The following is a 14,348-nucleotide window of genomic DNA, read 5'->3' on the forward strand; positions in this document are numbered from 1 at the left end:
AAGTTTGGTATTTTCACAAAGCATTTAAAGCATTACTTATTAAAAATTGGAGGTTTTTCCCACCTCTTCTTTTGCATGTTGCTGTCCAGTTTTAAAACTGGAAGTTTAAAAGATAAAGTAGAGGTGGCTGGCTATTTTTTTTTTTTTTTTAAAGATTCTATTTATTTATTTGAGAGAGAGAGAATAAGCGCACATGAGCAGGGGGAAGGGCAGAGGGAGAAGGAGAAGCCAGCTCCCTGCCGAACAGGGAGCCCGACATGGGCCTCTATCCCAGGACCCTGAGATCATGACCTGAGCCGAAGGCAGATGCCCAAACTATTGAGCCAACCAGGTACCCCATGGCTGGCTCTTAACCTCAGGGTCATGAGTTCGAGCCCCTCATTGGATATTTACTTAAAAAAAAAAAGAAGATAAATAAGATAAAGACCCTACCTTCAGAGTTTATGATCTAGTTCAAAGAGAAGGGTACATACAGAATTGAAACATAATATATTGTGGTAAAGATCTTACTAAGATTGGAGGTTGGGCCTGATGCTGCTGAGGGGCAGATCACTCTTGAAATGAGGGATTTTGGAGGATATAGCATTAGAGGTATGCTTTGAAGGAAGGGTATGATTTACATAAGCAAATGTGAGTCGGGATGGCAGGGAGGATGGTAATTGCTCAAGCAAAGGCATTGAGATACTAATTTTTTTTTTAAAGATTTTATTTGAGAGAAAGAGTGAGGGAGAACATGAGCAAGGGAAGGGGCAGGAGAGGGAGAAGCAGACTCCCTCCTGTGCAAGGAGCCTAATGCCGGGCTCCATCCCGGGATCTTGGACCATGACCCGATCCAAAGGCAGACACTGAACCGACTGAGCCACCCAGGCACCCAAGATAATAATTTTTATAGAGAACAAGCAGTGGTTAGATTTGACAGGGAATAGATGAGAAGCCTCGCTGTGTGTTTCTCCTAATTTTCTTTTTATCCAGCCTTCTCTTTTCCATAAACTTCTTTCCATGGCTTTTGAGTATGTGTGCTGTTTTGTTTTAGCTTCACCCTTTGCCTGAGACTTCTTGAGGTATCTAAACTTCTTTTATGAAGATTTTATGACATTTGAACAAAATAATATCTACACCATTTAAAAATACACAGTTGTTTGCTCAGTGGCATTGATGCTTTTGGCAGGTGGTGGGTGTGTCTGCTGTTCTGGGTACAGGCTTAGATGAACTCTTCGTGCAAGTCACCAGTGCTGCAGAAGAATATGAAAGGTGAGGATGAAGGAAAAATCCTCTTGATGACATTTTTAGTAACCCACAATCTGATACGATAGCAGTTTTGCCAGGCAAAGCATTTGGGTTTCACAGTGTAGGTATTATATTTGTCATTTGGATGTGTACTGGATCTGTGTGTGTACCCTTAGGGATAAGAAGTCTCCATTAACCTTCTTTAAACATAGTGTACAACTTTCACTGTATTTACTGATTAAGAGCAAGAGTCTTCAGACTTTTCATTTTTTGTTTTTTAAAAAATTTTTAAGAGATCTTATTTACTTATTTGACAGCACAAGCAGGGGAGGCTGCAGGCAGAGAGGGAGCGAGAGAAGCAGGCTCCCCGCTGATTAGGGAGCCCAATGCAGGGCTTGATCCCAGGACCCTGGGATCATGACCCGAGCTGAAGGCAGATGCTTAACGGACAGAACCATACGGGCGCCCCAGACATTTTTTTTTTGCAAAAAGCCAGATTGTAAATATTTCAGGCTTTTGTAGGCCTTACGATCTTTGTTGCAACTCTCAACTGTCATTGTAGGGCGAAAGCATCCGTAAACAGTTTGCAAACGAATGGGCATGGCTGTGTCCTAATAAAATTTATTTACAAAAATAGGCATGATTTGGCCTGTTTGCCACATTGGCTGACCCTGGATTAAGAACATAGCCTGTGGAGTCAGACAGACATGGGTTGGATTTCTGTTTTCTCCACTGAATAAATGGGTGGCCTTAGCAGGTGTTCATCATTTGTACATCAGGGATAGTAGCATTTTATTGTTAAGGTTGTGAGCGTTATTTGAGAAAATATATCTGAAGCACCTAGTATAATGGCTGACACATAGCAAGCACATTTTACGATAAAGGATTGTTGTTACTGTTATCAGGTTAATACTGGAATTCTGTTTACTTAAAGGAAAATGTAATCCGAACACTTTCCTTGGGGGGTGGCATGATAATTGGCTTCCTTTGGCTTCATTTGTTAGCAAGATTCTAACAACCACATGGTGATTTTTAGACACATTATTTTGATTTTGATTCATCAGAGAAGGGGTCTTTCTGTGTGTTACCAAAGCCTCAGGACAGACCCTTTTGTTGTTGCCCAGATAAGCCACATAATTACACATTGAGCTTCCTGAGCCCAACAGGCCTACCTTCTTTTATTCATCACTGTGTTTATCCAAACAAATGATGAGCTCATCAGACATGAACTCCACAGAGTTCATCTTTCCCGGCCAGCAGTTTTTTGTCTCTTTGCTGGTTTCAGAGTGGGGACAAGCACTTTGACTTTTAATTCCATAGGGATAGAATATCAGTGACTAAGACTTGTTCCATCTAACATTCAGTAAAGTAAGGTCTTCTGTTACTGTCAGAGCCCTAGGAACATGGAAATGATGTGGAGGCGGGCAGGACAGATTATTAAACACAGGAATTTAGAAAGTGTTTTCTCTCTCCAGGGAGTATCGTCCTGAATATGAACGTCTGAAGAAGTCACTGGTAAGAGAGGAGGCTATGTGTATGTTTTGGGCCACTAAAAAAGAACTTTAAACCACGCACTAATCCTCCTGCCATAAATACTTTTTGGGGGGCTATCAGTGTATGTTCTACGTGTTTGTTATTTTAAATTAGTAAACCTGTATGTGTGCTGTCTAGATGCAGGAGGGCCCCTTAATTGTTTTTCTTCTCTTTATGTGAATTTCTTAAAGTCTGATTTTTCCTGTTAGATTTGCTAAGCACTTCCTGGGCCCCACCCCACTCCTACTCTAAGCTGCATTTAAGAGCTGGTTATAGAATTTTAAGAAAAAAGTGGTTCACAGTGCTTATTCCAAATAATCGCTTGGCCTGCCCCCTTCAGCTCCATTGGGCCCCTTATCACTGCTGAGTCTGCTTGACGGTTCTTTTGATGGGTTCTTGTGACTAACTTCTGCAACCCCTAATTCATTCTGCAGAGCCCTCCAGTCTGAACTTGTGCTATCTTGATCCACACTGCTTGGTGTTTCTGTATCTGCTATCTCTTACCTGCCTCAATGTCTAAATAGCCTCTAGTGTTTGTGTGTATACTTAGTCATCTCCTGTTACAAGTCTGGCGTCTAATTCAGGGCTCCTATTTTTTTTTCCCTAAAGATTTTATTTGATTTATATTTATTTTGTAGAGAGAGAGGGTGTTACCTGGGTGGGGAGGGTGCGGAGGGAGGGAGAATCTTAAGCAGGCTCCATGCTCAGCTACACAGATCATGACCTGAACCGAAATTAAGAGTTAGATGCTTAACGGACTGAGCCACCCAGGCACCCCCTAGGACTCCTTTTTTAATATGAAGATATTTTTCTTTGTGTGTACAGGCCAATGCACAGAGCCAGCATCAGAAGGAACAACTGGAACGCCTTCGGAAAGATATGGGCTCTGTAGCCTTGGACACAGGGACTGCCACAGGTACTGGAGGGTCTCCTGGTGTTAGGAACTGAAAGGATGATATGCGTATTTCCACTGAGCAGGAAGATAACTTCTGTTTAAGAGCGAGAAAAGGATAAAAATATAATGTGTTTGAGACTGATCAATGTATTTATCTATTCTACTGCTTTTGTTTTGTGTGTGATTTGCAAAGGTAAACTGGACGTTGTATTTAACTATACCTCTTTGAGTTCTTCCTCTTCAGGTAGGTTTTGCTTTACTTCAGCTAGATACTTGATGTCTTCTCTATTTTCTTAAACACTTTACAAAAAACCTAAATTACCTAAATTAGTGAACATACCGTGTATTAGGAAGTTGAGGGTAGAGTTTAGTGGTTCATCAGTTGCATAATAGCACCCAGTGCTTATCACATCAAGTGCCCTCCTTAACGCCTGTCCCCCAGTTACCCCATCCCCCCACTCAGTTTTCTTAAATACGTTTTTTGCCTTCCACTCTCCTCCCTTGTTTCCTGTTTATTTTGACCTACTTTCAGATTAACAGAAAAATTGTGTGGCTAGTAGAATTATTACTATGTAGCATTCAACCAGATTCACAAAATGTCAACATTTTACCACGTTGCTTCATTGTCTTCTTCTCATGATGTATGACTTTGTATATAAGTATACATTTGTAAACAAAACATGTTCCTTTTTTCAGAGTCCTGTAAGTTATACACTTATTTTTCAATATCATCCTTGATACTTCTGTCTGTATTTCCTAAAACAAGGATATTTTGTATAAGCTCATTACTAGAAATTAGGAAATGAACACTGCTACTGTCGTATAGTGTGTAATCCTTATTTAGGTGTAGCTGTTTGCCCTGTACAGCAGGAGAAAATCCTGGATCTGCGTTGCATTTAGTTGTCTTGTCTCTCTCTCCTTTAATCTGGAATGTTTCTTTAGACTTTGTGTTTCACAGCAGTGATAATTTGCAAGTATGTGGGACAGATATTTTATAGGATGTTCCTCAGCTTGGGTTTGACTGATATTCCCTCAGGACTCAATTCAGGTGGCTCCTTTTTGGCAGAACTTTACAGAAGTGGAATTTGTGACTTTTCCATGCATCACATCAGGAGACACATGATGTTGATTTGTCCCATTGTTGGTGATGTTAATTTTAAGTACTCAAAGTGGTGTCTGCCAGGTTTTTCTATGAAAAGTTATTTTTCCCTTGATAAGTATTTTGTGGGTGATGCTTTGAGACCCTACGAATGTCCTTTTAATTCTCACATGTTTACCCACTAATTTTAATATCCATTAATCTAATAGGGATAGTATCGTTTTCTGTGATGCATGTTGGAAATATTTTCTCGCTGTTTGTCGCTCGTTTTTTGACTTTGTCCATGGTGTTATTTTTCCTGGTGAAAATTTTTGTTTTGTTTTGATGTAGTCAAATTTACTTGCCTTCTCTTCACTGCATCTGGATCTTGAGTGATAATTGGGAATCCCTTACTTATACTGTGTTAAAGAGGAATTCACTCACGTTTTATTGTAGTACTTAATATGGAATCATTGTCTACATTTAAAGATTTTTATTTATTTGAGAGAGAGAGAGAGAGAGAGAGAGAAAACGTACCAGTGTGAGTAGGGGGTAGGAGCAAAGAGGGAGGAGGGAAAAGGAGGAGAGACAGAATTTGCTCTTCATTGAGCATGGAGCCTGACATGGAGCTGAGTCACACGACCCTGAGATCATGACCTGAGCTGAAACCAAGAGTCAGAGGCTTAACCGACTGAGCCACCCAGGCAGCCCTCGTTCTCTGCCTTTAGATCCGCGTTCCATTTAGAGTTTCTTCTGTGGATGGTGTGAAGTATAGGTCTGTGTTACCTTTTTTATAAACAGTTGTACCTGCCCTATTTCTCAAAAAGTCTGCCTTTGCCCCAGTGATCTGAGATGGAATACTAAAGTTCCATGTGTACCTGGGTATATTTTTGGACTCCCTGTCTTATTCTTCTGGACTGTCTGGGTCTGTACCACACTGTTATAATTATCTAGGGTCTTTATAGAATGTTTTAATGTCTGCTTTGGCTAGTCCTTTTTCATATTTTTCTTTTTTAGCATTTCCTATGCTATTGCATGTTTATTTTTCCACATGAACTTAAGCATCAACTAATTTAGCTTGCTAAAAAAACAAACAAACAAACAAAAAAACCAAAACTTTTTGGTATTTTTTATTGGTCTTGCATTATGTTCATTAATATAGGGAAAACTGACAGTTGTCCTATTGAGTCCCCCTATCCAGGAACAAGGACTATGTTTATATTTTCAAGTGTACTTTTGTATTTTTCAGGAATTTCTTCCTCATGTGATTTTTGCATAGTTCTTGTTAAAATTTTCCAAGGATTTTATCTTCTTCTAGTGTTGAAATGGGATTTTCTGAACCATTGTATCTTGTAATGGGTTGTGTTTGTGTATATGAAGGTGTTTTATTTCCATATATTAGTCTTTTTATTTTGCCCCTTTTGTGAATTTTTTTGTTTTTAAATTTTTTTAAAGATTGTTTATTTGAGAAAGCGCATAAGGTGGGAGTGGCAGAGGGGGAGGGAGAGGAAGAAAGAATTGGAAGCTGGCGCCTGGGTTGTTCAGTCGGTGGAGCGCCCGATTCTTGGTTTCAGCTCAGTTTATGAACTCAACACAGAGTGAGGAGCCCAGTGTGGAGCTTGAGCCCATGACCCATGAGATCATAACCTGAGCTGAAACCAACAATCGGGCACTCCACTGACTGAGCCACCCAGGCGCCCCTGTATTTTCTTATTGTTTGAATTCATTTTGTCATTGATTCTTAGGGGCTTCTAGATTGGCGCTCATATTTCGTATGTATGCACCCCCACCCATCCACACTTATGGATGGACTGACCTTTAAGGAATGAAGTACTACTCATGAAAGCTGTTGCTGTATCTTCGATAGTCAATGCAAAGCAGCTTGGAGGGGGAGGTGCTGGACTGTGGCTCGTTTCCCAGTTAAGTGAACTGGCCTGGCCATCCTCGCACACCTCAGCGACATAAGCATCTGTGTGCTGCGCTCCTTTGAATCACTCAAGAATATGTGAAGCAGGGCAGCCTGGGTGGCTCAGCGGTTGAGCTGATGAGCCCAGGGCATGATCCTGGAGACCTGGGATCTCGTCCCATGTCAGGCTCCCTCCATGGAGCCTGCTTTTCCCTCTGCCTGTGTCTCTGCCTCTCTCTCTCCCTCTCTGTCTCTCATGAACAAATAAATTAAAAATCTTAAAAAAATATGTGAAGCAGTAAGTGTTCAATCTGCTGCAAAAGGTCTTTCACACTCAGATAACCTGTTAAAGGTTGAAGACTTGCAGTAAATTATTGGGGGAGCATCCCAAGTATAGTTAGGCACCGACTGAAGCTCTGACTGTTAACACGCCATGCCACCGTCCGTCTTCAGGGCCGCAGGCCCCCAGAGATCTGTGTCTCTTGCTGTTGTCACTGTTGGCCTCCTCAATCCCCAGCTGACTTTTCTCTGACGAGCCTCCTGAAGGCTCTAGGATATGTGGCATCATGGAGGTTCTTGTAAAGCCCAACCCTCGCAGGCTGAATTCGACTTTACTTGGGACTTAGCCCTAGTTGAGTTTCTCGGAGTAGGAAATTAGTCTCTAAGAGTAGATTCAGTTTCCCATTTTCCTCCTTCCCTCTTTTTCTTGAATAATATCTGGGCTCCTTTGCTGCCTGCCATTTTACCATCTGTTCTCTTCAGACCCTCAGAACTTAAATTTCCATCTGGATCTTCCTTTACCCTGACTCCCCAGCACACTGCATCTGCTCAGATGTCCTTAGTCTTCATAAGAAAAACTATAGCCTCTTCTAGGAGCTAGTAAGAATGAAAGAGGGCAAGCTACTTGAAAATTATTTTCTTCAGCTTAAAAAGAGCACCTTGGGGTTACTGGGATCCTGGAAGCATTTTGTGAACTATACTACTGTAAAAGTTAAGTGGTATTAACAATAATACATTTAGAAAAGGTAAAATCCTGCATTTATATTTATCACGACCACTTTCATCCTGCCAATTTATAACCATAGTCACTGAATCAGAATCATCTTTTTGAGGACATATAGGTTCATGACATGCTACTGATTGGTGTTTTCTCTGTAGACAGCTTATCTCCTGCACTTGACCCTTCTGACTTGATCCTGACTCGGGGAACTTTGGATGAAGAGGATGACGAAGCCGACAGTGATACTGATGATATTGATCACAGAGGTGAGAGGTGGCTGAAGTGGCTCATGAAGAGAGTAGCTGCTCATCCCCATCATGTTTGCTCGGGAGCTTCTTATGCAGAGAAACCTTACACATGCAGCCAGTGATAGGGGAGAGAAGAGATGGCATTGGATATAGCAGCAGGAAAGAGTTCATGTATTGAGAGTTCCTGGCCTCTACTGAACGGTCAACATTGAGCTCATTACAGGCTTTTAATTAGTCTTGTGTCTTCTCATCTTTAGCTCGAAATCCATTTGAGACATCTAGAATTTTTGTTTTCTGTAAATACTCTCTTAAGAATACATAGGGGGTGAGGGGCAGCCTGGGTGGCTCAGCGGTTTAGCGTCGCCTTCAGTCCAGGGTGTGATCCTGGAGACCCGGGATCGAGTCCCGCATTGGCTCCCTGCATGGAGCCTGCTTCTCCCTCTGCCTGTGTCTCTGCCTCTCTCTCTGTGTGTCTCTCATGAATAAATAAATAAAATCTTTAAAAAAAAAAAAAAAAAAAGAACACTTAGGGCGTGAGGGGCAAGAATGCATAAGGTGGCCTCAGCAGGGTTCCATCTGGCATAGTTTATGGACTGTGATCAGAATCCGTTTCTTGAAACATTTTTCGGTTCTAGCTACGACCAAGAGCAAACCTCTCTTTGCCGTCCAGTATGCTGGATGCTAACATCAAATGGCTCATTGACTCAGACTTATTGAGGTATAATTTACAAACAGTAAAGCCCACCCTTTTTAAGAGTTTTTAGTTTGCTGAATTTTAACAAATATATGTGCATTAGTAACAGCCAACATAGGTCAAGATACGGAATACTTCCACCACCCCCAAAAGTTCCTCATGCTTGTTTTTATTCAGTTCCCTTTCTGCACACTTAGTTTTTGGCAATCACTAATCTGATTCCTATTCCTGTAATTTGCTTTTTTCTAGAATGTTGTATAATTGGAATCGCAGTGTTTTAGCTTTTCGCGTTTGACTTTTTTCAGTCAGTGTAATGCTCTTGCAGTCCATCCTTGTGTCAGAAGTATGTTCTTTTTACCGATGAATAATAATATGCCATGATATGCCTTTTACCATGAGTGGTCTATCCATTCATCAGTAGATTGCCATTAGGGTTGTTTCCAGATTTTAGCTGTTACGAATAAAGCTGCTGTATATATTTCTCTTGGTTAAAAATACCTAGGAGCGGGACCTCATTTTAGTTACTTTATGAGGGAGGTATTCTCCCCACTCATAGATGAAAGAAATTGTACGTTTTGGGCAACATGATAAATAGAGCATGCTTGTAGAAGATATTTCTTCTTTGGGAGAAGTAAACACTTAGTTTATTAGAAGCAGAGTACTGTTTCTGATGGATTAGTGACAGCAGCTCTAATCTACCATTATCTGATACCTTTCTAATGGGAAAGTTAAGAATTGACCTTTTTTCCTTGCAGTTACAGAGGAAAGCCGTGAAGAGCCAGCATTCCAGAATTTTATGCAAGAATCAATGGCACAGTACTGGAAGAGAAACAACAAGTAGTTTCTAGAAGTCTGAAATTTTGGAACCCTGAAGGAACTATCCTAACCTCTGATGGGGGCTACTATAAAGGACAATTTTGTTCAGAGTAGCAGTGTTTCTCTTATAGGGAAATTTGACTCAGATGCAGCCAGGGATACAAGACCATTGGACCTAACAGGCTTCACGTTTTATCATTTCAACTTAAGTACTTTTGCTGCTGATGGATGGAACAGAGAGAACTTACTATTCACCTCAAATCTCTATTAGGCTGGATCTGTACTCTACTCTCCCGTCTTGCCCTTGACCCTGTACCATGAATTCCCCTCCTTTTAGCAGAAAGGGCGAGAGGAATCATGAGCTTCCCAGGGTGGCAGCAGTCTGCTTGGCAACCAGTCAATGTTGGCTACAAAAGGTGCCTCACACGAAGTACCTCATTGTAGAATAACAGGTTCATTGAAGAAGGTGAGCAAAACATAGGATTAATGAATAAGAATCCTGCTTTGGATGGTGACTTGGATAAAGAGTTTTAAATTTTAACTTTAAGTCTGCCTGTCATAATTTCAAATAAGAAAATTATGTAATTGCAAGTAGGTTCGCTTCTATTCAACACAGAGGTTTAAAGCCACGTGTCCAAACCTGTCTCAGTAAAAGAGGGGATGTTTACTAAAGTCTCTCTTGTAAATAAACCAAGTAACTGATACAGAGCCAGGCACCGTTTGTATTATACATTAACCTTAAGGCAAAGTATCTTTTGTAATTTACTCAAAGGCCATGGATTTGGGTCAGGTGCATATTCCATATATAAATAATGACCTTGGTAGGGTTTGCCCTGCCTCCACATTCTTCACAGGACACAGTAAAACTGCGTTTCTCTCAGGAAAGTTTATCCCTGCCTAACCTGTACTCCAATTCAGTGGTTCTCAAGTGTGGTCATTGGATCAGAAGCATCGGCATGACCTGGGGAATTGTTAGAGACACAACACTCAAGATCTGAATGAAACTGTGGGTGTGGGACCTAGAAATCTGTTTTAATAAGTCCTTCAGAGGATTCCCATGTACATGAAGTTTGAGAACCACTGCCCTAACTACCATAGCCTGTGACAGTTCCAGGCCTTGAGAATCTCCAGTATCTCAAAACGACCTGCTATATCAGAGTACCTAACCTTAACCATCTGGTGCCTATTCTCCAATGTAAATATTCCAAAAAGTATTTTATTTTGCCATTAAGTATTAATTTCAGTGTTCTATACCTGTCGATTATAAGCCTATATCGATCTATAGGTATCTATACTTAGAGATATTAATTTCAATATTCTATATCTAGAAACCACTAGGCTAAAACTTTGAACGGTTCAAAAGGAAACCATCTGCAAAGCAAGACTCTGAACATACTTGGTTTTCCCCTTTTAGTGCCTTTGAATACTTCTTTAAAAAATAATTTGTCTGGAGGTGCCCGAGTCGCTCTGTTGGTTAAGCATCTGACTCGATTTCAACACAGGTCTTGGTCTCAGGGTCGTAAGTTCAAGCCCCATACTGGGTGTGGAGCTTACTTAAAAAAAAAAAAAAAAAAAAGCCCTATTCCTTAAGCTCTATTTTATAAGGACAGAGAGAAAGTCTTCCTTATCTTTGTATACCTTGTACAAAAACCAATACATAATTGGTGTTCAATAAGTGTCTGCCAACTGAATGAATTAAATGCTAGATGACTACTTTATGGAAACTGCCTGATATCTGCTTTCATAAATAGGGAAAGATGAAGCTAGGTGTGGATGGGAGTTTAGAGAATTGTGTTCAGGATTGTGCAATTAGCAAATTTATAAATTATCTGAGATTTTTTTAAGTTTTTATTAGAGAATGTGCGCGCTTGGGTGGGGAGAGGGGCAGAGAAAAACAGACTCGGGGCTTGATCTCAGGACCCCAAGATCATGACCTGAGTCAAAGTGAGATGCTTAACAGCCTGAAAGCTACCTAGGTTACCCTGCATTCATCTTTGTTCTCAGTGCCTCAGACATTTAAGGCATTCAGGAATATACTAATTAAAGCTGTGCATTGATTTTGGTCATTTAAAAGAGTGTGCAGATTTCAAAAGACTGGTATTCTGCACCCGGAAAGCAAACTTGAGCAGTACTTAAATGCTGGTACCCGCTATCAAGGCATAAAGCACACATTTGTTAATTACCGCTAACAATTCCAGTGCTAATCATTCACTTAATAAACAAATGACTGAGACCATCAGATGCCAAGCAGGGCTGATCCTGTGATGGGTAACAATGTAAGGTTGAAGACATGATGTAAAGGAGAGAGATGTGTACCGCTAGCCTTTTAGCTGCCTAGCCAGCAGGAGCACAGTGCAGATGCTGAATTCTGGTAAAGGGATGGACTATTGTCCTCTGACGGCCAAGTAGATGCAACAAATGTAACTAGCACCAGTCTGTCCTTGGACAGGTCCTGTTTGCTTTGTTCCCAATGCAGAAAATGAAGGAAACATACATGGTAAAATATTTTTAAAAATCTGAATGGAAAAATAAGAAAATGACAGAATAAGGGTAGATGGAGTGAAGTCTAACGAAGAAGAGGGGCGCCTGGCTGGCTTAGGAAAGCATGTGACTCTTGAACCTGGGGTCGTGAGTTTGAGGGGTAAAGCTTAGTTGAACAAAAAAGAAACGACGCAGACGAGATGAGGGCTGTCTGAAGAAACACCACAGACCCCTGGTTTTGTGAGACATCATGCACAGCAAAACGTGTTTCAGAAAGACTACTGATCGATAAAGGGGGATTAGCTATTTCCTGTTAGGTTTTAGTACCAGGTTCCCAATGATTTGGCCCCAAAGTGAAGCAAGTTCAGTGAAAACACTGACATTTAACATCAGCATATATTTACTTGTGAATCTCTTCAAGCATAGCTTTGAGGTTTGATAAGAATCTCAATCTGTACGATATCCCTGCAATATAGAGCCAAGCAGCAGGATTCTTCTCAGTTGTGCAAAGACAACAGTCCGGGACAGTGCATTGGTCTCCCGGTTACCATCCCGGTATTGTGAAGTGTCTGTGAAAGGTGGCTTGGTTGTAGAAAACTACAAAAACTAGCTGTAAAAGTAAAACGCAAACCTAATTGGTTAAAGTCAGCTCCAATGAAATCGGGAAAGTTCACTGTGTTTAAGAGTAAGAGTCACGTCACCTTTTATGGAAACAAATGTAATACATGAAGCTTGGAGAGAAAGTCTCCCCTTTACCTTTTATATTTTCCTCATCCTCTTCTTGCAGCGCTGGTTGAAAACAGGGGAGGACCCCATGAGGCTATCAGTGGAGTGGGAACCGTAGCTGCTGTCTGAGTCATCAGGACTCTGAGGGATCCCGGCTTCACTCATCCCGGACATGGGCTCCTCGAAGACATCACTGCCCAGCACGCCATGCCCAGACACATTGCCTTCTTCACTCTCTTGAGGCTCCATTTTCACATGGGCCAGATTCCAAAGAGGGGAAGCATTTACCTCTGTGCCTGGCAATGGAAGAAAATACAACCAGTGGTAAGCCAAGGCTGGAACACAGCAGACAAATATTTCATCGGGGCAGATTCCTAGCCTTTGAGCTCAGTCTTCAGTCTGAGTCTACTTGACTGGAGTCAAGGTTAGGTGGTCATCCTCTGTTCCTAAAACTAATAATTCTGAGTATTTTCTTTTTTTTTTTTAAGTATTCTGAGTATTTTGCTTTCCACTTCCTCCCCTACTTTAACCCCACCTCACCCACCAGCCATTTCCCTTAAATCAGGGAAGTAAAACTATGTAGGTGGAAAGATTCCCTGTCTCATGGCCCAAAGGCAGGCACAACCACAGGCTCTTAATCAGGTGTTAAGTTGCTTCTTTCCCTCCTTCCTTCTATAAGGCTGTCCTGTTTTCCTGCCTTTTGTTTGGGTCCCCGGTCCTCTCTCACAGTATGAACTTAACGATTACTACAAAATGCTGGCAGCAGTTCCTAGACTGCTGAAGAGTGTCATGGCTCCTAAATCTGTAACAATTTCTCTTTGGCCCTCCTGTCTCTGTTCTAGCAAAGCTGTTCTGTGGTTATTACCTCTTTCATGGTGAAAGGCTCTCTGGCCAACACTAAAAAATGTGGCCTTGGGCGCCTGGGTGGCTGTTGGTTAAGTGTCTGACTTTGCTAGGTCATGATCTCAGGGCCCTGGGATCAAACTCAGCATCGGGCTCCCAGCTCAGTGGGGAGTCAGCTTCTCCCTCTGCCCCTCCTCCCACTTGTGTACATGTGTGCGCCCTCTCTCAAAGAAAAGCTTAAAATGTTTTAAAAAAATAATGTGGCCTGATTCTGTTTAGGATTTGTTACTTGTATCATTTGTGCATTGATGAAGTGACAATTTATATTTGAGTAGAACTGAGGATCGAAACTAATTTGCAATCTGACAGAAGGATCAAGTATCCTGGTTCCTAGGGTGATCACAGAGTCTGTCTGGAAAAGGCCAGCTGCGTCGGATTGGATAGCCCTATTTCAGTCCCTTTCTGGTCGAATCTTTTGGGGGTACTCTAGCAAGGAAGCCCAACTATTCAAACAGCCTTGAGCAATTAGCCTTCCTTCATCTGTGTGGAAGTTGTCTTACTGAGTACAAGCATCAGGAAAGACAAATAAAAAAAAATATATAAAAAAATAAAAAATATATAAAAAAAAAAATAAAAAAAAAAAAAAAGGAAAGACAAATACAGCACACTAAGTACGGGATGAAGGGGACATCTGCCCACCCAGCTGGGTCAGCTAAATTAGCTCCAGTACTCAACAATAGAACACCTATTGCATCTACACCCTAACTCGGAATTATTTTAAAGAATGCCTGTAAAGTTGTGCTAGTCCTCCCTTCACTAATTACAAAGAAGAATGTTGACATATCTAGATCAGTGAGGCTGTATTTGTTTTTTTAGGCTTTCTATTTTCTTGCCCCCTCCC

At 41.3% G+C, this 14,348-nt stretch overlaps 3 protein-coding genes across 27 annotated transcripts in view; 1 reads left to right on the forward strand and 2 right to left on the reverse strand.

Moving 5' to 3' along the window:
* The window catches only part of GPN1 (GPN-loop GTPase 1), a 57,685-nt gene that overhangs the window by 9,193 nt on the left and 34,144 nt on the right, over positions 1-14,348 (forward strand). For 3 of the 5 annotated variants that reach the window (XM_035700313.2, XM_025434054.3, XM_035700308.2), the window contains 5 exons: positions 1,169-1,251; positions 2,703-2,742; positions 3,586-3,676; positions 7,798-7,905; positions 9,337-9,938. In XM_035700313.2, coding sequence (XP_035556206.2) covers positions 1,169-1,251; positions 2,703-2,742; positions 3,586-3,676; positions 7,798-7,905; positions 9,337-9,422 — 408 coding nt within the window. In that variant the 3' untranslated portion in view covers positions 9,423-9,938. Of the gene's footprint in view, positions 1-1,168; positions 1,252-2,702; positions 2,743-3,585; positions 3,677-7,797; positions 7,906-9,336; positions 9,939-12,665; positions 13,707-14,348 lie in introns of those variants that run through there. The other 2 variants (XR_007403321.1, XR_007403322.1) reach the window with 2 other exon arrangements.
* Positions 1-14,348, reverse strand: part of LOC112662604 (STAGA complex 65 subunit gamma) — a 64,399-nt gene that overhangs the window by 4,050 nt on the left and 46,001 nt on the right. For 10 of the 16 annotated variants that reach the window (XM_049096114.1, XM_049096109.1, XM_049096110.1 and 7 more), the window contains exons 6-7: positions 12,635-12,900; positions 705-1,232 (exon numbers count right to left, since the gene is read on the reverse strand). In XM_049096114.1, coding sequence (XP_048952071.1) covers positions 12,638-12,900 — 263 coding nt within the window. In that variant the 3' untranslated portion in view covers positions 705-1,232; positions 12,635-12,637. Of the gene's footprint in view, positions 1-704; positions 1,233-3,414; positions 3,485-12,260; positions 12,489-12,634; positions 12,901-14,348 lie in introns of those variants that run through there. The other 6 variants (XR_007403315.1, XM_049096105.1, XM_049096106.1 and 3 more) reach the window with 4 other exon arrangements.
* Positions 1-14,348, reverse strand: part of LOC112651131 (STAGA complex 65 subunit gamma) — a 63,955-nt gene that overhangs the window by 4,050 nt on the left and 45,557 nt on the right. The window contains exons 7-8 of one of the 6 annotated variants that reach the window (XR_007403320.1): positions 3,415-3,484; positions 705-1,232 (exon numbers count right to left, since the gene is read on the reverse strand). The exons of 2 other annotated variants lie outside the window; for them this stretch is intronic. The gene's annotated coding sequence lies outside the window, so the exon portion shown is untranslated. Of the gene's footprint in view, positions 1-704; positions 1,233-3,414; positions 3,485-12,260; positions 12,489-14,348 lie in introns of those variants that run through there. 3 more of the 6 variants (XR_007403319.1, XM_049096118.1, XM_049096120.1) reach the window with 3 other exon arrangements.

This window comes from Canis lupus, chromosome 17, assembly GCF_003254725.2.
Source record: "Canis lupus dingo isolate Sandy chromosome 17, ASM325472v2, whole genome shotgun sequence".
In the NCBI taxonomy this organism is placed as follows: domain Eukaryota; kingdom Metazoa; phylum Chordata; class Mammalia; order Carnivora; family Canidae; genus Canis; species Canis lupus.